Genomic DNA, 21,684 nt, shown 5'->3' on the forward strand with positions numbered 1-21,684 from the left:
TGTCAAAGAACGTGAAGGATCCCACGGATAGGCACTGGAATATGAATTTTTTTTTTTTCAGGGAAACTGACAGGATGGAAAGAAAGACAACTTGAATGCCCACCTCATCCCCCTTTTGCCTGAAAGCTGTACCTTCCCTGTGACCAGGGAGGAGGGAGATCCAGAGCAGAAGAGAGTGACAGGGCTGAGGGGGGACTTGTGAGAGCTGGAACTTGGCAAAATGGCCTAGCTCATCTGTCAAAGGGAAAAAAGAGGGAGGTGCAGGGGGCAGAAAGTCGCCCCTGGGGTTTCCCCCTGAACTCTCCCCTTAGCTGGGGGGAGGAAAGAGGTTAAAGCAAGACCCCCTGCCCAGTTGCGGAGAGCTAGGGGCCAGGGAAGGGGGAGATATGGTAGGGACACATTCTGTTGAGCACAACGCTAAAAATCTGTACATCCTTTGGATGAAGCTACTGAATATTTGGTGTAAGGTTGTTCAGGCCCTTTTTCTTTCACCTTTTGGAAAGAACATTTGGCAGATGGTTCTGGGCCCTGGGCCCTCTGCCCCAAGCCATGCCCTGTCTCTGCTGGCCCAGGAGGGTTGGGGCAGCCAGTAGGCTGGAACATTCTTCTTCCTTCTCTGTCCCCCAACTTGGGGGAGGCAGGTGAGGAGTTGGCCCCACAGCCAGGGCTCTGCGGCGGGGTGAGGTCCGGCCTGCCGGAGGCTGCTCCGCTCCTGGCTGGGGTTCTTATTTGGTGTCGTAGCAGTGAGAGTGAGCACTATGAACTCTGGCTCACAACTGATTTTTGGTTTGTTTGGGTTTTGTGAGGGATTTTTTTGTTGTTGTTTTTCATCTCTGGTTCCTTTGAGGCAGCTGGTTTCTGTTGTGATTATTTTTGGTTTTCTTTTTTGTTGGTTTCTTTCCTTTTTTTTTTTTTTGGTTGGGTTTTTGGTCTTTCCTCCCTTGTCACTCTTGCTCCGAGGACCCGCTACACCCCTACCACTGACCTCCTCGCCCTTTTCCAGGCGGGGAACAGAAGTGGGGGGGTCAGAGGTGTGGGGGGAGGCGTGGTGGGCCCTCACTCGGGCTTGGACCCTGCCTCGGGCCCCCCTGGCCCTCCAGGGGTCTGTGCTGCTGCCTCACTGCATGTGGAGGAGGAGGAGGAGGATGAAGAGGAGGAGGAGAGGCCAGGAGACTTGCTGGAGATGGAGGCTGCCACAGCTGCAGCTGCTGCTGAGACCAGGCCCACGCCTGGTGGGGCGCTGAGCAGGGGCAGCCCCGCATGGTTCAAGAAGAGTGGCGAGGTCACCAGACCGGGGCTCCCTGGGGCTGCGCTGGCTGCCCCCAGCACCAGGTTCCCGCTGCCATCAAGGCTGGTAAGGGGCAGGGTTCCACCAGAGGCCAGGGCTGGTGGGGAGAGAGAGAGGCTGGGCTGGGGACACGCCAAGCCAGGGGAGTGCTTTGCCTCCCAGCATCCTGGCCGAGTGCCTCCCATCTGTCCCCCTGACCCCCAGCAGCACCCCTCACACCTTCCCCAGAGGCAAAATGGGGATGAAGAGGCGAGCGATGCAGTGAGGGGGCAAGATGGCATGGCTGTAGCAGCAATGGGGGCTCAAGGCCCTGGGAGGGGCGGGGCTGGTGGCAGTGAGAGTGACATGAAGCAGCACGCACCTTGGATAGTGGCCAAAGGGTTGTTGCTCATGAGGGCTGGACCCAGCCCGGAGCTCAACCCCACCATTGTGCTTCTGCAAGAGCAAAGCAGAGGCATTAGCGGGGAATTGAGGGGCTGGCACGGTACTAGGTGAACCCCACCCTAAAGCAGCAGCAACCTCCCACATGCAACTGTATACTTACCCCGTGCTGGGGCTCAGGCCTGACAAGCCAATAGCTGAGTGGCCGCCTTGAGGGCTGGGATTTGTGCTGTTGGTGGTGGTGGCTGGGGGTGGGGGAGTGACAGAGGGGATGGAATTGAGGGGGGGCGCGGCCCCACCCCCGCCCCCACCCCCTCCAGCTGTCCGGCTGGGGTGGAGTGTCCCCACGGCTGAGGATAAGGTAGTAACTGCCAGAGACAGACAGAGAAAGAGAGAGATAGAGACAGAGATGAGGTCATCAGCATGCATTCGAGATGGAGTCAATTCCTGCTTATCCCCTAACTCATGCTATGGCTCCTCAATCAGAACAGATCAGGACCTTCCCGCCCTGTCCCACACCCAGCACCATGGTGAGCACTCTGCCATGTAGACAGCAGGCAAAATGACTGCAGTGAGAGCAGCGATCACCTACTGAGTCTGTGCCCTGGGCCAAACAGTTGTTGTCTCTGTGCCTACTATACCCTGAACCACTTTTGATTTGTACAAGAATCGGACATCAAGGAGACAAAGACTACCATCCCTTAGGGGCCAGAGAAGGGGCATGGGCATATAGGCTACGTGGGAGGGGCTGAGGCCCTGCCCTGGATGCACCCTTGAGTTAGTGCCTTAACATCTCTGGTTTTCAGCCCCCCTCATCCAGAAAATGGCAATAATAATAGGACCTAAGTCATAAAAATGAGTGTACAAATTAAGTCAGTACTGCCAAGCTCTCTCTACTGCTTTACAAACCTTATTATTTCTTAACTTAAGAGAGGCAACATAATGTTTATTTTCTATCCAGCAAGCAAGCAAGCAGGCAGTACTGGAGTTTGAACTCAGGGCCTTGTATTTTCTAGATAGGTGTTTTACCACTTGAGCCATGCCCACATCCCTTTTTTGCTTTCCTTTATTTTTATAAGGTTTCTCAATTTTGTCTGGCTAGCCTCAAACCACAATCCTTCTACTTTTGCCTCCTAAGCAGCAGAGATTACAGATGTGAGCCACTGTGCCTGTTCCTTTTTTTTTTTTAAATATTGCTAGGGATGGAACCCAGAGTTTTTCATTCATACTAGGCAAGTATGTCATCAAAGTATACTTCCAGGCATTATACTCTTTTTTTTTTGGCCAGTCCTGGGCTTTGGACTCAGGGCCTGAGCACTGTCCCTGGCTTCTTCCTGCTCAAGGCTAGCACTCTGCCACCTGAGCCACGGCGCCCCTTCTGGCCGTTTTCCACATATGTGGTGCTGGGGATTCGAACCGAGGGCTTCATGTGTGGGAGGCAAGCACTCTTGCCACTAGGCCATATTCCCAGCCCTATTATACTCTTGAATGCATATACTTGCCCATTTATCTTCTGTATGTATTACATATTCACAATAATTTTAGAAAAACTGATACTTGGAGAGGCAAAGAAATATCTCAAGTTCACTGAGGGTCTCTTGCAGAGACCAAGGACAAAAATCCAAGTATATCACTTTTTAGCAACCCCTTTTCTTTTCCTTTTTCTTTTTGCCAGTCCTGGGCCTTGAACTCTGGGCCTGAGCACTGTCCCTAAGCTCCTTTTTGCCCAAGGCTAGCACTCTACCACTTAAGCCACAGCTCCACTTCCAGCTTTTGGTGGTTCATTGGATAAAAGAGTCTCATTTCCCACTGGGGCTGGCTTGAAACCATAATCCTCAGGTCTCAGCCTCCTGAATAGCTAGGATTACAGGCATGGGCCACTGGTGCCAGGCTCAGCAATTGCTTTCTTGTCTCACAAATTATTGAGCAGATCAGAACCTGGCTGCTCTGACAGAAGAGTGGAGCCTTCCCTCTGTACTTCCTATGCCCCACTCCACCCAAGAATCAGCCCTGAGGTCCGAGGTCTGCCAGAGGCACAGGAGGGGAACCTCAGGCTACAGCTGTGCATGTGTTCTCCCAGTCCCCCTCCCTGTCTGCTGCCCACTCTGACCTGTTGTGCTCAGACTGCTGGAAGCTTGGGACAATGGTAAGGTCCCTGCACCCCCTTGAGGTGTGACCTGGGGGAGAAAGGAACGGAGGTTAGGCACTGTCTCCCAGCAATCCCCTTGATACTCCCTATGCACCCCACTTCTTCCATCCTGCCCTCAGAATGGGACTGGGAAAGAGGGGGCTTTGGGTATACTGTTACTTACCTGTCCTGCCCTGCACACTAGATCCTCTTTCCTGACATTTGCCCCAGGTGACCCCATCCCACAAGCAGGACTCGTCTCTCCTCTGACCCTATTCAGGCTAGCTAAAATCCTGCCTGCCAGTGTTGTGTGTGTGTGTGTGTGTGTGTGTGTGTGTGTGTGTGTGTGTGTGTGTGTGTGTTGTGTTTTTGCCAGTCCTGGGGCTTGAACTCAAGGCCTGAGCACTGTCCCTGGCTTCTTTTTTTGCTCAAGGCTAGCAGTTTACCACTTGAGCCACAGTGCCATTTCTGGCTTTTTCTATATATGTGGTGCTGGGGAATCGAACCCTGGGCTTCCTGTATGTGAGGCAAGCACTCTAACACTAGGCCACATCCCCAGCCCCCCTGCCGGTATTTTTCAGAGATAAGCCCTGAACAGCCACTGCTCTGTGTGTACCTAGAACATGCCTGCCCTTTCAAGAGAAGCTGCTGATCCAGGAGAAGCTCTGTGTGTGTGTGTGCGCGCGCGCACGCACGCGTCTGTGCGCACATGCATTGAAAGGATGAGAATAAATTGCCACAAATGTGTTCGTGAGAGTGTTGGGTCCTCCACTGCCCTTCTTTGTGGCTCCCTGCCTCCAGTCTCACCTTTCCCTCAACCCCAGAAGCTTGTCTGAATGATCCTGTCCCTCCTCAGCTCACAACTTGCCTTAGCTCCTCACTGCCCACGATTTAAATTCAGACTCTACATGAAACTTGGACTACCAGCTCCTCCTGTCTCTCCCTGACCTCCACCCCATTTGTAGGTATTGTGGTTCCAGCCATACTAAATTGAACTAGAGTTTGTCCAAGCAGGTCTGACACACACATAGGTCCTTGTATACACTGGGCCCTTTGCCTAGGGACCCTTGTTCACAGTGCTGCTTAAAGCTGCTTAAACGCTTGTTCCCCTGTTCTTTATGACTCAGGTGTCCCTCCTTCCTCTACTTCCCTGGAAATAGAAGATTCCTTTCTGGATTCCATAGCTCTTTCCACCAATGGATAGAAATGAGGCAGAATTAAACCTGTCCATTTGTGTCTGATACTAAGTGGGCCTGTGTGTGGCTGTGCTCCTGAGGATACTTCATGGGTCTTTTGATGTCCCTGCAAGGCACTTAAGGGCCTCCTCTGTCTCTATATGGGTATGAACCTATGTATCCCTATGCGGACTATGTCTGGACTGTATGAATTCATGTCCGTGGGACTGTGACCCTCCCTGTGATAACTCTGTCAGCCTAGGTCACTCTGTATCTACAGGTGCTTTTAGCCCTTATATAAGCCCATAGTTTAAGTTGAGTGTGGTGGTTCACATCTAGAATCCCAGTATTTGCGAGGCTAAGGTAGGAGGATTAATAGTTCAAAGCCAGAGATGGCATTATATGGTAAGTTCCAAGCCAACTTGAGCCACATAGGGAAATTCTGTCTCAAACAAGTACAACCCCTCCCAATTCCCTCTTGAAACTGTGTCCTTGTATGGTATGCTCCATTCCCAAGTCCATCCCAAACACTTCCTCTGCTGGTCTTTGTTCTTGACTCTGGACAACCAAGTAGGTTTGTTTGCCTGTTGGGCCTGTGCTCCCTGCTCCTCACCCCTCCCTTCTACCGTGCCCAGTACCAGATGGGGGCTGTAGCTGGTGGGCTTCCCCGGGCTGGGCAGCATGGGGGCTGCGCTGCAGGGGTTGATGCGTTTCTCCTTTTGGCGCCGGTTGCAGAACCAGACGCGGATCACTTCCTTCTCCATGTGCAGCTGCTCCGCGATTAGCAGGATCTCCTCTGAGGTAGGCTTCTGGTTCTGTGGGCAGAAGGCTGTTAGCAGGGTCCCTTCCTCCTGACTCTCCTCTGGGACACTCAGGGAGGGTGGATGGGGCCTCACCGCTAGAAAACTCTTTTCTAAGGCGAAGCGGACGTTTGTCTCGATGCTGGTCCTCTTCTTGCGTCTCCGGCCAGGCAGCCCGTCAAAACCCATGCTAGGGCTGCTCAGCTGGTTGGGGCTGGGCAAGCTGGAGTCCACAGACATAGTCTCTGTGCCCAGAAGAGATGTGGGGTATAAGAGGGCTTCTCCCCGAGCCGTCTCTCATCCCCGCCCCCCCACCTCAGCCTCAGTCCAGGCTCACCTGCATCATTGAGCCACTTCTCTAGGAGGGGCTTGAGTTTGCACATGTTCTTGAAGCTCAGGTTGAGAGCTTCAAAGCGGGAAATTGTTGTCTGGCTGAAGTCGTTGCCATAGAGCTTGCCCATGGCCAGGCCCACATCACCCTGGTAAGGGATGGGGAAGGAAAGTCAGGGTGGGGTCTCTGCCAGCAGGCATGGCCCCCACAGCCAGCATGCCTCATGGCCAAGTGCCCATGCCCCTCATGCAGACCACCTCCCAGCTGCACACCTGTGTGAAGCCCAGCTTGATGCGGCGTTGCTTGAAGGTGCGGGCAAACTGCTCCAGCTCCTCCAGATCACTGGGCTCCTCGGGGTGGGATGGTGGCTCCAAGCATTTAGGGGGCTGTGGGTCGGACAGCATGTGGTAGGTCAATATGGTGGGGCAGGCAGGTGGGTGGGATGCCAGAGGACAGCCAGGAAAGGGTCCAACCATGGCTGCTGTTTCTGGTCCCTCCCTTCTGTTTCAGCCTCTTCCTGCAGACTCCCTGTTCCTCCATACTCACTGACAGTCCTGTTAAAGGTTTGACTCTGCTACCCTACATCAGTCCCTTCATTGCCTAGAACTCTCTACATTTTATCTTTTTCTGCCACAGAGTTTCATCCTCCTCTCCTCCAGAAAACCTCTGCAACAGAGTTTCTGGGAAGCTCAGAGAGTAAGCATGGCCAGCCTGAGCTCCCATAGCAAATCACTGGCAGTGTAGGGCTGTGCCAACTGCCCTTACTACCGTCCCCCCAGGCCATGTCTGTGCCTGTGGGTGGGCTAATAGAGGAGAGATGTACCCTCCCACACACATATCACCCCATTTCACTCGGTTCTCAGCTGACCCTGCTGCCAGCTGTCCTGGCACACTGGGCAGTCTCACCTGTGTGGGAAGCCCAGCCCGGGGCTGGGAGGTCAGAAGAGCTCCCTGGGTTTGCTGAGGTAGCTGGAATAGATTTGGCGTCGGTAGCAGGCCTGGAAAACCAAGAATAGAATACACAGGCTGAGCAGGAAAGGGAAGGGGAGCGAGATCCAAAGAGGCAGAGGGGGGCCCTTCACAGTGGTCTTACCTGGTTGACTCTGCTGGGCCTGTGGCAGCAGGAATTGAGCAGGTGGCTGGAGGTGGTGGCCTGGCACAAGCACCAGCTGCTGAAGCTGGAGGAGCTGCTGTATGTCCTGACAGGAGTGGATGGACAGAAAGACAGCTTGAATCCTAGACAGGTTAACTGTCCTGCATCACCTGAACCCATAGGGCCGAACTCAGAGACCAGTCAATTGGGCACTGGGCAAGTAATCCAGGCTCCATTGGGTTCTGAACATCACCTTGGGCTGAGGGCACCCAGAGGCTTCTCACTCTCAACCACGGGACACAGAAAGTCCCACCAAGATGACCCCAGGAAGATTTGCTGTTTGCCCTTTCCTTCCTGAAGAAATATTTGTCTTGTCTTACATTCACACAGAACAAATAGACTTGTTTTAAAATGTAAACTAGACCCAGTGTTTCTTTTTCTTTTTCTTTTTTTTTTTTTTTTGCCAGTCCTGGGCCTTGGACTCAGGGCCTGAGCACTGTCCCTGGCTTCTTTTTGCTCAAGGCTAGCACTCTACCACTTGAGCCACAGTGCCACTTCTGGCCATTTTCTGTATATGTGGTGCTGGGGAATTGAACCCAGGGCTTCATGTATGTGAGGCAAGCACTCTTGCCACTAGGCCATATCCCCAGCCCTCTTTTTCTTTTCTCTAAAACACTCCGAAGGCAAATGATATGACATATAGAATTAGCTTTAAACAACTCCAGCAAATAGTGGGTGCTTAAACTGGTATGACCACTTTGGGAAATTCTCTGGTAATGTTGTGGTTTGACAAAAGAAGGTATGTTGTAATTCTAGCCTAAGGACCTCTAAGTGTGAATTCGTTTGGAAAGTATGTCTTTGTAGTTGATCAAGTTAAAATGATGTTAGCAGGGTGGGCTCTAAGCCATGACAGCTGATGGTCTGATCAAAAGGGCAAAGAGATGACTACAGAAGGGGGGCGGAGGGATGATGGGAAGAGACACAGGGGAAAGATGACCATCTATAAATCAAGGGAAGATGGGGCTTGGCTCAGGTGATATACAGTACATGCATGAGGCCCTGGGTTCAATCCCCAATATGAACACACACGAACACACACACACACACACACACACACACACACACACACACACACACACACACACACACTTGTTGACTCATGTATTTCCCTAGCATGACTCAGTGAAAACAACTCATTCTCCCCAGAAGCCTGAAAGACAAGTGTCTGTGGTTTTCATTCTGAATCAACAGAAAAAGAAACAACAGAGGATGGGGAAAGTGCATCCCAGGTTGCAGAGGGTGAGAGGTAAAGATGGAAAAGAGCTAACCAGAGCCCATCAAGCTATTTGGACTGAGGCACAGTGGTCAGCCTTGATCCCTTCCTTCCCTTCCTTTTCCCCACCAGCCAGTCTATCTCCACCTCCTCCTACCAACTCCCTCCTCTCTCTCCCCCTGCTGTCACTGTCCTGGCCCAAGCAATGGGACCATCTGCCCTGGATAACTCATTCTCCTTGAGCAGCAGCTATAGGGATCTAATATAATGGAGTTCAGAGCTTACACTCTATAAATTTTTTGGTATCTGACATAACCTAATACCCTCTCCCCTTCTCAGAATTAAACATACACTCTCCTTCTCTCTCTCTCTCACACACACACATACACACACACACACACACACACACTCACATTCACCCCAGAAAACTGAGCATAGTGGCACAAATTTGTAGTCCTAGCACTCAGAAGGCTGAGGTAGGAGGATCACTTGAACCTATGAAGTTTGGGAGCAGTCTGGGCAGCACAGCAAGACCCAGTCTCAAATAATTTTTTAAAAATGAAAATAAAATACATAGAATTTCAAATGGAATGAATTACATTGAGATGTAAGTATGTTTCCAATTGTGACATGGTCATCTGTCAGCTTCTTTATAACAAGAGCCAGCAATAGCTTGATGATGACTGTAATTTCAAAGCAGTGAGGAATGAAAACAATATTTTGTGACCACAATGACTAGAGTGGAATATGAAAGCCTTTGTGTATTCTGTTAGTGGCAAAGTGCTTGTCACTAACTGGGGCTAGTCTACACTGACACTGAAGGGAAATACTACATTTTCCGTCAGAGAATAAGAAAAAATTTAGACCTCTTTTTTACTATCCAAGGTCTGAATTATATCCTTAAACATTTCTTGGGTGGTCTATAGATTCCTGAGCAAAAAGGCTGAGAACATGTGTGAGTTCAAGCTCTAGTATGCACATGCGTGTGTGTGCATGTATACATAAAACAATTTTTTTTTGCCAGTCCTGGGGCTTGGACTTAGGGCCTGAGCACTGTCCCTGGCTTCTTTTTTGCTCAAGACTAGTACTCTACCACTTAAGCCACAGTGCCACTCTGGGTTTTTCTATATATGTGGTGCTGAGGGATTGAACCCAGGGCTTCATGTATGTGAGGCAAGTACTCTACCACTAGGCCATATTCCCAGACCCACAAATTATTCTTGTAATCTCAGTTTCTCAAGAGACAGAGGGAGACAATGAACACCCCCTGCATAACTAATGCAAGCTAATAAAAAATAAATAGAGGAGGAACAGGATCCAAGGCCACCCTTGGCAAAAGCAAGAGACCCCTTTGAAAAACCAACTAAAAATAAAAGTACTAGGCTCTGTGGCTCAAGTGGGAAGGTGCTTTCAAGGCCCTGAGTTCATTCTCCAGTACTACAGATAGGTAGACAGATAGACAGACAGTCTTGCCTGTCCCAGGCCTCTGTTTTCTTCTTCTACTTCATGCCTGTCTCAACTCTAACTCTAATCCAGTCACAGTGATCCTGTCACTGAACCCAAGAGAGATTCCCTGCTCTGTTCTTCCTCCTCCATGTATATATGGTGGGTTCCTCCTCACCCAAGGCTCCAGCAAATGTCTGGCCTCAGAGAGTCCTCCCCTGGCCACCTGCTACAATAAGGGGTCTTCCTTTTCCTTTGTCACGTACTGTAACACTCCATCCTTTTCTTTCCCACATGGCAATTGTCTGCTTCCTGTCTGTCTTCCCCAAAGTGGGTGTCCGTTCCATGTGTGAGTGAACAGGATCCCAGCCAGAAAGGAGCCTCAGCATGGCAATGTCCACCAAGTATTTGCTGACTAAAGAAATGAGACACATATTTTTCTGGGCAAAAGAAAAGGTGAGTGGGATCAGAACTGGGGCTAGCCAGTAGGGGGCCCTATTTCTTCACAATTTAGAGGCTGCAAGATTCTCTGAAGCCACTTGGGGGAGTGTGATACCACAGTCAGTGGAGAAATTATAGTAAAGGAACAGATGCCAAGGAAGAGCTCCTGGTCAGCCTATTTTTGTGGATTAACTTCCTTGTCCCTAATCTGTGAGGAAAACTAGCCCAGAGGACTAGCACACACCATTAAAGCTGAGAGGGAGAGGGAGCCAATACATTGGCCACAGCCAATACAAATACCCTAACAAGCGATGACTAAAATTTCCATGAGTGAATGGGACAAACCTCCAAAGCAGACCAGCTATGTTTTACTGAAGCCAGAACTTTGATCACAGATGGGACAAAAAGACAGATGACATGGGTGAACAGGGCAGGGGTGGCAATCGATCATTTTCCTATCTGGGCTTGGTTCTACTTTTGGTGGTGGGGAGAGCCATGAGAATGAACTTGAGGAGGCCCCGGCCCCAGAGCCACCAGCTGCAACACAGCCCAGGTGCTGTGCTCCACTCCAGTGACCAGGGCAGAGGGGCCCACCCCCGGAGAGCCTCACCACCGCCACTGGGCTGGTGCTGGCAGGTGAGTCGATACACATTTGCCACTCTAATACGGTAAATGTTGACTAGTTCTTGACACCCCATGCGACGACATTCTCTCTCTCTCTCTTAGGCCTCAACCTTCCTAACTGTCCATGACAGTTGTGGCCTTGGAGTCATCACTACGGAGCCCTTTTTTTCCTTCCTTCTTTCCTTCCTTCCTTCCTTCCTTCCTTCCTTCCTTCCTTCCTTCCTTCCTTCCTTCCTTCCTTCCTTCCTCCTTCCTCCCTCCCTCCCTCCCTCCCTCTATCCCTCCCTCCCTCCCTCTCTTTCTTTTTGTTGGTAGTGCGACTTAAACTCAGAGCCTGGGCACTGTCTATGACCTCTTTTGCTCAAGGCTAGCTCTCTACCACTTTGAGCCACAACTCCAGTTCTGTTTTTTCATGATTAATTGGAGATAAAAGTCTCAAGGACTTTCCTGCCTGGACTGGCTCTGAACCGCAACCCTCAGATCTCAGCCTCATGAATAGGATTACAGGCATGACCTACCAGCGCCCGGCCCAGTCATTTCTTTCTGACTGCAATTTCCTGATCTATGAAATGGGGATAAAAATGTTTCATTCTTGCTCTGAGACCTGAGTACGATCATTATTCAAAGAACACTTTGTGGTACTGGGGATTAAACCTAGGGCCTTGATTATGTGCTTTACCACTTGAGCCATGCCCCCAGCCCCTTTGTATCTTTGTTTCTGAAACAAGAGTCTCACTAACACTGCCCAAGTTGGCCCCAAACTTGCTCTCCTCCATCTCCACAGTAATTGGGATTACAGGTACCTTGCCCTGCCTGGCTTCAGAAAGCACTTTGGAAACTGCAAAATGAATCCTCAGAGCACTGGCTATCACTGTCCGCTGGTATTGTCCACTTCGTCCCGAGCTCTTGGGGGTGTCCATCTTGTCTGTAGCCACCCAAGCTCTCTGCTCAGCTTCAGCCTGGGACATCCACATGCCCACTCCATGTCTTCACTTGGATAATTAAGAGACACTTCAAACCCCACCGTGGCCAAAAGAAAGTCTTAGTTCCCTATTCCAGCTATCCAGAATGCCTGTCTCCCCCCAACCCCCACTCCTCGGCCACACGGCCATGTTCTCTAACTCAAGGAACTACCTCATCACCACCTTGGAGGAGAAGCCAAAATTCTAGGAGTCATCACTGACCTGGTCATTTCACACAAAGCAGAGGCCACGTCCTGCGCTATCACTTGCTAGGGGTGAGCCACACTGTCCCCTACCTAGGCACCTGCACGGGCTTCCTGCCGGCTCTTCCATTGTTCCCAGCCCCTGCAGTCCAGCCTCCCCACAGTCACCAGAGGAGCTTCCTAAAGGGCCCATCAGGTCACATCATCCCCCTGTTTAACAGCCCCCCACAGGGCTGGAGTGGGCTCAGTGGCACAGCCCTTGCCTAGCTTATGCAAGACCCTGGGTTCCGTCCCAGGACTGCAAAAGTCACAGAAATAAACCCCAACACCTCCCATCAACCTTGGTACACTTTCAAATTCCTTGTGGGCCTCTCCCTCACCTTCCATGTGCCTCCCCCAAGCTGCTCCAGCCATACATGTCCCTCTGTACCTTGAACAAGCCAAGCTGGTTTTCACCTCAGTACCTTTGCACTTGCTGTTCCCTCTTCCTGAAATGCTCTTCCCCCGGCTGTTTTCATGACTGACTCATTTGGCCCTCTGCTTTCAAAGGCCAAGCTTCTTAGTGAAACCTTTCCTAACCACCCATTAAATGGGGCTCCTCCCTTTCCGACACTGCCCTGTTTCGTTTTCTACATCACACTTACTCTGAAACTCTTTTTTGCTAGCTTGTGTATTTGTTTACAATCTGTCCCTTCCCTCTGCCAAGGACATAAGTTCCTTGGGGGCGGCCACCACTGCCTGCCTTGTTCACAGTTGGCCCCGAATGGACACCCAGCATATGAAAAGGGCTTAATAAGTGCAGGTCAAAGGAATAACTGCACCATGATTAGTCACTGCACTACAGGACTCTCTAAAGGAGAGAGTGAGTTTGTCCAGTGTCCAAGGTTGGCCTGCTACATAGAGCTCAGGAAGTCCTGGCCATCAGGGAACCATTCCATGGGGAGAAAGCCTGAATACAGACTGTGCCTTTTGTCACTCACTGCCTTTTGCTAAAATTCCAGGACGGACATGAAACTGCAGACCCCAGCCCAGGAACCAGCGGGCCAGACCACCAGGCCCTAAGGCTCCAGGGCTCTGTGTGTGCACTGGCTACAGCCAGGTCTGGCACTAGTGCACCTTCTTCAAGCACCATTACCCACCTCCTCCTCCTGGGCGCTGACCTCCCCCAGGCACAGGTCATGAAGACCATAAGTTCACGTTGCTTTGGTGGGAAACTTGTAAGCACTGACTTAACACTCATTAGTGGACATACTTAATTCCTTGTCCTACCACACCCAGAGGGTGTCTCTGGGAAGCCTTTATTTATAATGTAGGCCCTACCAGCCTAAAAAAAATGTTTTAGCTTTATTTTCTATCCTATTAGAAGACTAGGAATTCTTTCTAACTTCCAAACACAAAAGGATGTTTTAACACTAAGTTTTCAATCAGTGGCAACCCCTACACCCTAGATACTTTGAAATATTTCCCAGGAGAAATATTTTCCCTTTCTGTGATTGAAAGCCAGCAACCTATCATTGCTTGATTAGGCAGTAAACATCCATGTAGCCCTATCCCAAAGTAAAAGGCAGCATGCTGGGTGTTGGACAAATTATCCGGCTGAATTGTAACTGTCCCTCCATTGATACAAGCACAGACACTGTAGGGAGAAATCTTGCTAAACCGTCTTCTATCCAGCAGTTATGGATGAACTTTCTCCCTTAATACTTGGTATGATTTGGAAGTGATAAGAGTTTCTGAGTGGGCTGGGGATATGGCCTAGTGGCAAGAGTGCTTGCCTCGTATACATGAAGCCCTGGGTTCAATTCCCCAGTACCACATATGCAGAAAATGGCCAGAAGTGGCGCTGTGGCTCAAGTGGTAGAGTGCTAGCCTTGAGCAAAAAGAAGCCAGGGACAGTGCTCAGGTCCTGAGTCCAAACCCCAGGACTGGCAAAAAAAAAAAAAAAAAAAGTTTCTGAGTGGTTTAGGTCCTCATATAGCTAGGATTACCAGCATGAGCCACCAGTTCCAGGCCCAGCTGAGCAAAGCTGCTTATTTTAGAGATAGGGTCTCAAGAACTTTTCTGCCTGAGTTGGCCTCAATCTGATCCTGCTGCTGTTCTCTGCCTCCTGAGTAGCCAGGATTATAAGTATGAGCCACTGGTACATGGCCTTTAGTCTTTCTTTTTCTTTTTTTAGTGGTACTGGGATTTGAACTCTGGGCTTTGCACATGCTAGACAAGCACTCTACCACTTGAACCATAGCCCTACCCCATTTTGCTCTAGTTTTGTTTTAGATACAGTCTTACCCTTTTGCCCAGGAGTTGGCATCAGATCTCAGTTTTCCTACCTATACCTGCTATGTAGTTGGGATGGCAGGCATGAAATGCCATTCCCAGCCTATTCTGGCTTCCTTGGTGCATCTCAAGTGAAGCTTTCCTGAGTGGTCCATCGCTGTGTAAGGTTCACTCCAAGCTGGGAAGCCCCTGCCCTGGGAGGGCAATCATTACTGTGACTCATATGCAAATCCTAAGCTTCATACCGGGAGGCCAGGGAATGTTTGTGAGATGGAGCAGGAAGAGGGCTGAACAGGCAAGGGAACTAGAAGAGGAGGAGAAGATGACTAAGGGGTGGGGAGGTGGCGTCTAGCAGGGAGGGCTACAGTGGTGGGAAGCTAAGGCCATAAGAGCTATAGCCTGGCTCTGTATGGCACATGGGAGACACAGAACAAATTGCTGTGAAGGAAACAGAGCCAAAGGACAACTCAGCCACTGAGAAAGCCTCTGAAACAAACCAGGTCCTGTTTTGTACTTGCTGAGGATCACAGGGAGGGATCAGAGCTGAAGGCTTAGAGGAGAAGAGATGAGAGGACTGGCAGAGTTTCAGGAACAGCCTGACAATCAGATCCTGGCTAGACAGCAGGTGGCAGAGAGTCTGCCTGCTGATGGGGGTGGACAGGCCCAGGGGAACCTGGGGTTCATGTACACAAGCAGTGTCTGTTCCTCAGGGGGTAATATGACCTGGCCAGGCTTTCCGACCCACCTCTCCTCCTTCCTCTATCCCTTTCAAGCACAGTAGGAGGGAAGGAACTCCACACAGAAATTCCTCCTGGACTTCCTGAATCTTCCTGGAGGCAGGGACTCTAGAGTTGGGCCTAATGATGAAGAGGAGCTGTCAGATAAAGAAGGGAGCAACTCCAGGTGGAACAGGAATAGAGTCCCAAACTCCCAATGTTGCACAGAGAAGGGCCGTATGCATGTGTGCTCTACAAAGCAAACTAAACACCTGCAGCTGGTGCCTGTGGTGGCCCACATGGGAGGGGCTGGGAGCCATGCTGCGTGAAGAACAGCTAAGGCAGCAGTCATGGGCCCTGTGGTTAGAGCCCCAGACTCACAGGCCAGCCCCAATACTATGGCTCACAGTGTGACCTGGGCATGTCACCCTGCCACTGGGAACCTGACTGAGGTGAAGTTTTGTGGGTTCAGAGGTCATACTGGCACAGTGCCATAGGCTATAGTAACAGTGGCTGTGTTGAACCAGAGGCTGACAAGGTTGTGTTTGGAAGCATCATTGTGGAGAAGAGTGGAGGGATTTCAGATGGTCTCTGCAGAGCCCGGCCCAGTGGTAGGCTACTCTAAGCAAGGAGGGATCAGCTTCATGCTCAGGAAAGTCCCGAGTAATGGGACAGGCAGGGTGTCTGGAAGGGTGAGCTTGAGGGAACAACCTCTGGGGGGCCTGGTACTTGGTTTTGGGCATGATGATTCTTGGCTAAGGGAAGTTAGTAGGTTCCTTCACTGCAGGATTTCTTGGGACTTTCGCCATCTTAAAATTCAATTATAGACTCAAATAATTTCGGAGACCAAAAAGTGAGTTAGCTATGGAGAGTGCCTATTAGATCAGGAGTCCATCTGGGCTCCTATACTGCAACCACTGATTATCTACATTGGAGATTACTGGCCATTGTTGAGTTGAACTGGTGTCCCTCAAAAGATAGTTTGAGGCCTTAACATGTGGGACCTATAAATATGACCTTACTTGGAAGTAGTGTCTTTGCAGGTATAATAAAGTTAAAATGAGGTGACGAAGTATGTACTGGCACAATAACTGGTGTCCTTACAAGAAAGGAAAATTTGAGGAAAGGAAAGAGAAATAAGGAAGTTGGGGGCCACTGGCTCATGCCTCTAATCCTATCTACTTGGAAGCTGAAATTAGGAGAAACGCAGTCTGAGGCCAGCCTGGGTAAAAAAAAAAAAAAAAAAAGTATGAGACCTCTTCCTAACTATGGAATGGTGATATGCCTGTCATCCCAGCTATAGCAGGAAACACAAAATAGAACTGTAATCCAGACATGCACCTGGGCAGGAAGACCCCCACCTTAAAACCAGTAAAAAAAATAAATAAATAAAGGGGAGGCTGGAGGCAAGGCTGAATGGTAGAGCACTTGACTTACAAACATAAGACCCTGAATTTAAACCCTAGTAAGAAAAGAGAGAAAAAGAGAGAGAGAGAGAGAGAGAGGAAGAAGAAGAAGGAGGAGGAGGAGGAAGAAGAAGAGAAGAAGGAGAAGGAGGAAGAGGAGGAGAAGGAAGAGGAGGAGGAGGAAGAGGAAGAGGAGGAAGGGGAGGAGGAGGAGAAGGAGAAAAAGAAGCACCACCCCCACCCCCACCTGACGTTGAACATGTGGCTGGAAGTAAGCTCCTCCAGCACGCCCACCCTTCTGTGTGTCCATGCAGAGTGTGGCTCCCGATGGCCACCCTTACCTGTGCTGTGAGTTGGATTGGTTGGGACAAGGTGAGCTGCGGGGTCCCTGGGGGCTGGCTGGCAGGCTGTGGTGGTGGCAGGTCGCCTCCCCCGGAGGAGGTGGGGGGCTGTGAGGCGGAGGAGGAGGTGGAGGCAGAGGAGGAGGAAGAGGAGGTGGAGGAGGAGGCAGCAGCAGCGGCGGCGGCGTTGGCGGCGGCAGCGGCACTGGACTGCTGCACGGCGGCGGCCAGCAGCTGGGCCTGGGCCTGCTGTAGGAGTAGCTGCTGCTGAGCTGGCATCAGCGCTGTGAGCTGTGGGCAGGCGAGCAAGCAGATGGCCGGAGAGGGCAGGGCCAGAGAAGGCAGAGAGCAATTAGGCCAAAGCCAAGCAGAAAAGAGGACAAGTCTTTGGGGTGGGGGGGGGCAAGGGGAGCACAGAGGGGCAGAGAGGCAGGTACAAGAGAGTGGCCCCAGTCCTGGGGGACTGGTAGGTGGTATGTGTCCCGCCCCATTCTTCCCCACAGTACTTACCCCAGCTAACTGACTGCCCGTCAGCATGAGCTGGGCCTGGGGCAGATGTGGCTGAGCCGGCTGGGGGGGCGGGGGTGCTGCTTGGGCTGAGTCACCACTGGGCTCTTCAGCCTTGATCTGGGGGGGAGAGAGGCAGGGTCCGGGACCCCAGAATGTTAAGTGGAGGCCAGAGAGAATGCCCACCTGTGAATCAAAGAGAGGGCATGTGTGTGGCAATGGCAACCTCGGGCTGGCACAGGAGGAGCCAACTGGAGGGTGGAAGTGAGGCTGTGGCTCAAGCCTCCCACCAGTCCTCTAGCCTCAGTTTCCCCACCAGTCACCTACACCCAGATTCCCTCCAGGAGAGATCACCTTTGGGGAGCACTTTTCTCCTGAGAGTCACTTGCCCCATTAATAGACTGAGAAATGGGGCCAATGGGAGTCTGGAGGGGCACAAGAAGGGGTTCTGGCACTCGCACCCCTCAGCCAGAGGAACATCTCTTTTCCAGTGGAATGTAACTTTGTTAAAAGGTAGTATTTTAGGGTATTTAAAAAAAAAAATCACTACTTGGAACTTGGGCCACAAACTCAAATAGTTAGGGAGACCAGCACCAGTATAAATGGGTGACATGGGTGAGGGTGGCCAGGGTGGACTGGACAGAATTCCCACCAGAAGAGAAGGCCTGCTCAGCTCTTTACATTTCCCCTGTGGCCACTCATTTCAGAATGTGAAACAGAAACACTGGCAAGGGAGAGCAAAGCAGCATGCAGATCTTGGGCTGTGGACAAGCCAGCTGTGGTCCAGGGGCTGCAGAGTCCCAGCTCCCAACCCTGGAGGTCCATGAGCCCCTGACTGTCTCTGTAACTGTATCTTACATCGTGCACAGAGACCAGAGCAGCATCAAGCCATCCTTGCCTTCCTCCTCTCCTTCAAGCCAGATGCAGTGGGCATGGCTGAAAGGATGCTAGCAAATAGACACAGGAAGAAGGGAGGGGGCCAAGAGCACATGATAGATCATACACTTAAGGGCCACAACAGAGATCAACCTTCAGCCCAGTGTTCCAACACCCTTCTGGAAAAATCATTTTCCCAGAGAGGGAAAACAACTTGTACAAGGTGACACAGCACATTAATGCTGCAGTAGAGGGAGGAGATTTGGAAAACAGATGGAGACAAATAGATAGAGGCTAAGGAATGGCAAAATGATAAACAGTGAGTTCTAAATTCTGGACACAAGTATCAGAAGCTTTAAGGAATGAAGAGCCCAACATTAAATGACACTATCAGAAGTCAGGGGAGGGTTGGGAATTACTGCTAGAGTGTTCACCTAGCATGCATGAAGCCCTGGGTTTTATCCCTCAGTAACTCAAACAGAAAAAGCCGGAAGTGGCGCTGTAGCTCAAGTGATAGAGTGCTAGCCTTGAGCAAAAAGAAGCTCGGGGACAGTGCCCATGGCCAGTTCAAGGCCCAGGACTGGCAAAAACCAAAATAAAACTAAACAAGAAGTCAAGGGAATGATTCTCCCTAGCAGAGGCATTAAGGGCACCCAGAAAAGGCCTGTCACATTCTGCGTCTTTTTTTTTTTTAAACTAGGCCTAGGACTTGAACTCTGGGCCTAGGTGCTGTCCCTGAGCTTATTTCACTCAAGGCTAGCACTCTACCACTTGAGGCACAGCACCACTTCCAACTTTTTCTGAGTAGCTTATTGGAAATAAAAAGTCTCACAGACTTTCCTGCCCAGGATGGCTTTAAACCATAATCCTCACATCTCAGCCTCCTGAGTAGCTGTAATTATAGGCATGAGTCACCAGCACCTAGCACATTCTGCTTTTTGATATGATAACTAGGTGCAAGAGATATGTTCAGTTTGTTTCATATTTTAATATGAAGAGTTTAAAAAAAAAAGTCCCCCATAATGTAGATGGCCCAGTGGCTCATGTCTATAATCCCCAACTACTTGAGAAGTAGAAATAGGAACAAAGTTTGAGGCCAAAACCAAGTAAAAAGATATTTAAATCCTTATCCTAACAAGTAAGCTGGGTATGGTAGTATATGCCTGTAAACCCAGTTACTCAGAATGCATAGATAAGAGAATCATGGCCCAAGGTCATCCCAAGACAAAAATGTGAGACTGTATCCAAAAAGTAACTAAAGCCAAAAGGGATTAAGAGTATGGCTCAAATAGTAAAGCATCTGTCTATGAAGTACAAGACCCTGAGTTCAAATCCCAGTACTTGCAAAAAAAAATACTGAGTACCATGGTGAGAACACTATTCTCATTTCAATGTTTTTAAAAATTCTTTTCTAAGAAGTCTCTGTGTGGCTGGCTGGGTATGGGTCATCCCAACTATATGGGAAGTGGAGATTCAAGGCTCAAGATCAAGGCCATGGTCTGGGAATGTGTGTTAGTGGTAGAGTGCTTGCCTAGCATGCATGAAGCCCTGGGTTCAATTCCTCAGTACCACATACACAAGTACAAGACCCTATCTGAAAATAACTGAAGTGAGAAGGGCCAGAGTGTGGCCTAAGTGGTAAAGCACCCACTTAGAAACTGCAAGGCCCTAAAGTGAAACCCTAATAACCGTCAAATACAAAAAAAAAAAAAGTATGTGTCGTATGAGGATGTCTTAAATATCTCTCTAATGTTGGTTAAATCTCCTTCCAGCCAGTGGAGAACAAGCCTTAAGCCCTCAGCACATAGAAGGCTCTGGGGTAAATCATAATAAACACTGTATTTCCATGGCTCACAATTCTGTTTTTCCATTCATCAAATTTCCATTTAAAAACCATTTATTCAAGCTGTCCAAAAACAGAAGCAGTTTATGAGTTAGTAATTGTTGAAGCTGATAGATGAGTTCCTGGACAGTTTATCTTCATTATATCCTTTCTATTTTTGTATTAGCTTCACATTTTTCCATAATAAAGTGTTTTTAATTGAACCAATTAGAAAAATTGTTATGTAAATAACTGTACACGGCTGTATGTCCAGGATGATGCTGGGAGCACATGAATCATGGCAGGAGCACCTGAGTCAGGGAAGCAGGAGAGAGCCTGGTCCAGGACAGATGGAGAGAGATGGAGAGGCAAAGGCTGAGCTGTGAAGTAAGCCCATCTGGGAAGGAGAGGGAAAACCCTTTGGTTTCCTCTGTCCCACTGGCTTCTTGGGTGAGGAAAGATAGCAAAGACAGCTCAGGAGGAAAGGTGGGAGTGGTGGATGGGCTCAGGGTCCTAGGTCTCAGGCATGAGATAGGCAGGTCAAGAGCCAAAGACTTTTCTCCCTTGGGCCCTAATCAAAGTGCTCAGCACAGAGATAGCTGCTCACAAAGCCCTTGGTCCTCCCCCAGAAGCGCAGGGAAACACTAGACCCTCTGATCTGACTGCCCTCCAGCCCCCACCATTGCTTGAGAAGAGGAAACTAAGAAGCCCAGAGAGGGGAAGTGACTTTCCCATGGTCACAGAGCAAGGCTGTGGCTGGGTAGAGAACAGTTCTCAGCTTCCCACCCCATGATCAAGGATCTTGCTCATGTATCCTCTGGTGCTACCCTCAGGTCTCTGGAGCCTCGCCCCCCACACCAGGATGAAGGACAGAGACTCCAGCACAGGGCCTTATCTGGCTTTGGAATTTGTACCATCCAGCTGCTACAAGCAGCTCTCCATCACCATCTCCTGCACCCCCACAGGTACCCCTACAGTTGTCTTTCCTGGGTCCCCCACACACACCTGAGCTGCTGGCCCCCTGAGGGTAGGTGTTGGAGGACTACAGGGGTGGTCAGGGAGGTTGGGATGGGGGTGGGGCCCTCACTTCCTGTTGTTCAGTACCCCGGGGCTCTGGGGGGGATTTCCCTGACCGCCCCCACCCCTCCAGGGAAGGGGAAGGAGCTGGGGTGATTCATAGGCCTGGGGCGGGGATCCTTGGTTGTCACTGGGTGCCCTCACAGGCCCTGGGTCACGCCTAGCTCCCCGCCCCCATGCACCCCTCCCCCAATGTTCCCACAGGTGCACTTACCTTGGCGCTGGGACCAATTGGAGACACAGAGAATGGGGAGGCCTTATTCTGGGGGTTCTGCAAAGGAAAAGTTGGGGCAGGGAAATGGGAATAGCATGATGAAATAGCTTCAGACACCACCCCTGGCACACCCACACTGTGGCTGCTCTGTGTCCTCCCCTCCATGCCCCCTGCTCATCCGTCCCCTCCTGACCTGATGATTAGTGTCTGGTCCATTTCTTTCGGTGTCTACAAAGAGAAGGGAAAGATATGGTATCATGCGTCATGCTGGCACCTCCCCCCACCTTCATTAGTGTTCACTCCCCTATC

At 50.4% G+C, this 21,684-nt stretch overlaps 1 protein-coding gene across 8 annotated transcripts in view; it reads right to left on the reverse strand.

Annotated features, from left to right (window-relative positions):
- Positions 1 to 820: 820 nt before the first annotated feature.
- The window catches only part of Pou2f2 (POU class 2 homeobox 2), a 49,755-nt gene continuing 28,891 nt past the window's right edge, over positions 821 to 21,684 (reverse strand). The window contains exons 3-16 of one of the 8 annotated variants that reach the window (XM_048369461.1): positions 21,569 to 21,603; positions 21,376 to 21,432; positions 17,390 to 17,506; positions 16,880 to 17,170; positions 7,197 to 7,302; positions 7,010 to 7,101; positions 6,376 to 6,489; positions 6,110 to 6,251; positions 5,869 to 6,017; positions 5,611 to 5,787; positions 3,780 to 3,846; positions 1,833 to 2,037; positions 1,650 to 1,723; positions 1,025 to 1,385 (exon numbers count right to left, since the gene is read on the reverse strand). In XM_048369461.1, coding sequence (XP_048225418.1) covers positions 1,057 to 1,385; positions 1,650 to 1,723; positions 1,833 to 2,037; positions 3,780 to 3,846; positions 5,611 to 5,787; positions 5,869 to 6,017; positions 6,110 to 6,251; positions 6,376 to 6,489; positions 7,010 to 7,101; positions 7,197 to 7,302; positions 16,880 to 17,170; positions 17,390 to 17,506; positions 21,376 to 21,432; positions 21,569 to 21,603 — 1,955 coding nt within the window. In that variant the 3' untranslated portion in view covers positions 1,025 to 1,056. Of the gene's footprint in view, positions 1,386 to 1,649; positions 1,724 to 1,832; positions 2,038 to 3,779; positions 3,847 to 5,610; positions 5,788 to 5,868; positions 6,018 to 6,109; positions 6,252 to 6,375; positions 6,490 to 7,009; positions 7,102 to 7,196; positions 7,303 to 12,606; positions 13,045 to 16,879; positions 17,171 to 17,389; positions 17,507 to 21,375; positions 21,433 to 21,568; positions 21,604 to 21,684 lie in introns of those variants that run through there. The other 7 variants (XM_048369455.1, XM_048369456.1, XM_048369457.1 and 4 more) reach the window with 7 other exon arrangements.

This window comes from Perognathus longimembris, chromosome 20 (genome assembly GCF_023159225.1).
Source record: "Perognathus longimembris pacificus isolate PPM17 chromosome 20, ASM2315922v1, whole genome shotgun sequence".
NCBI lineage: Eukaryota > Metazoa > Chordata > Mammalia > Rodentia > Heteromyidae > Perognathus > Perognathus longimembris.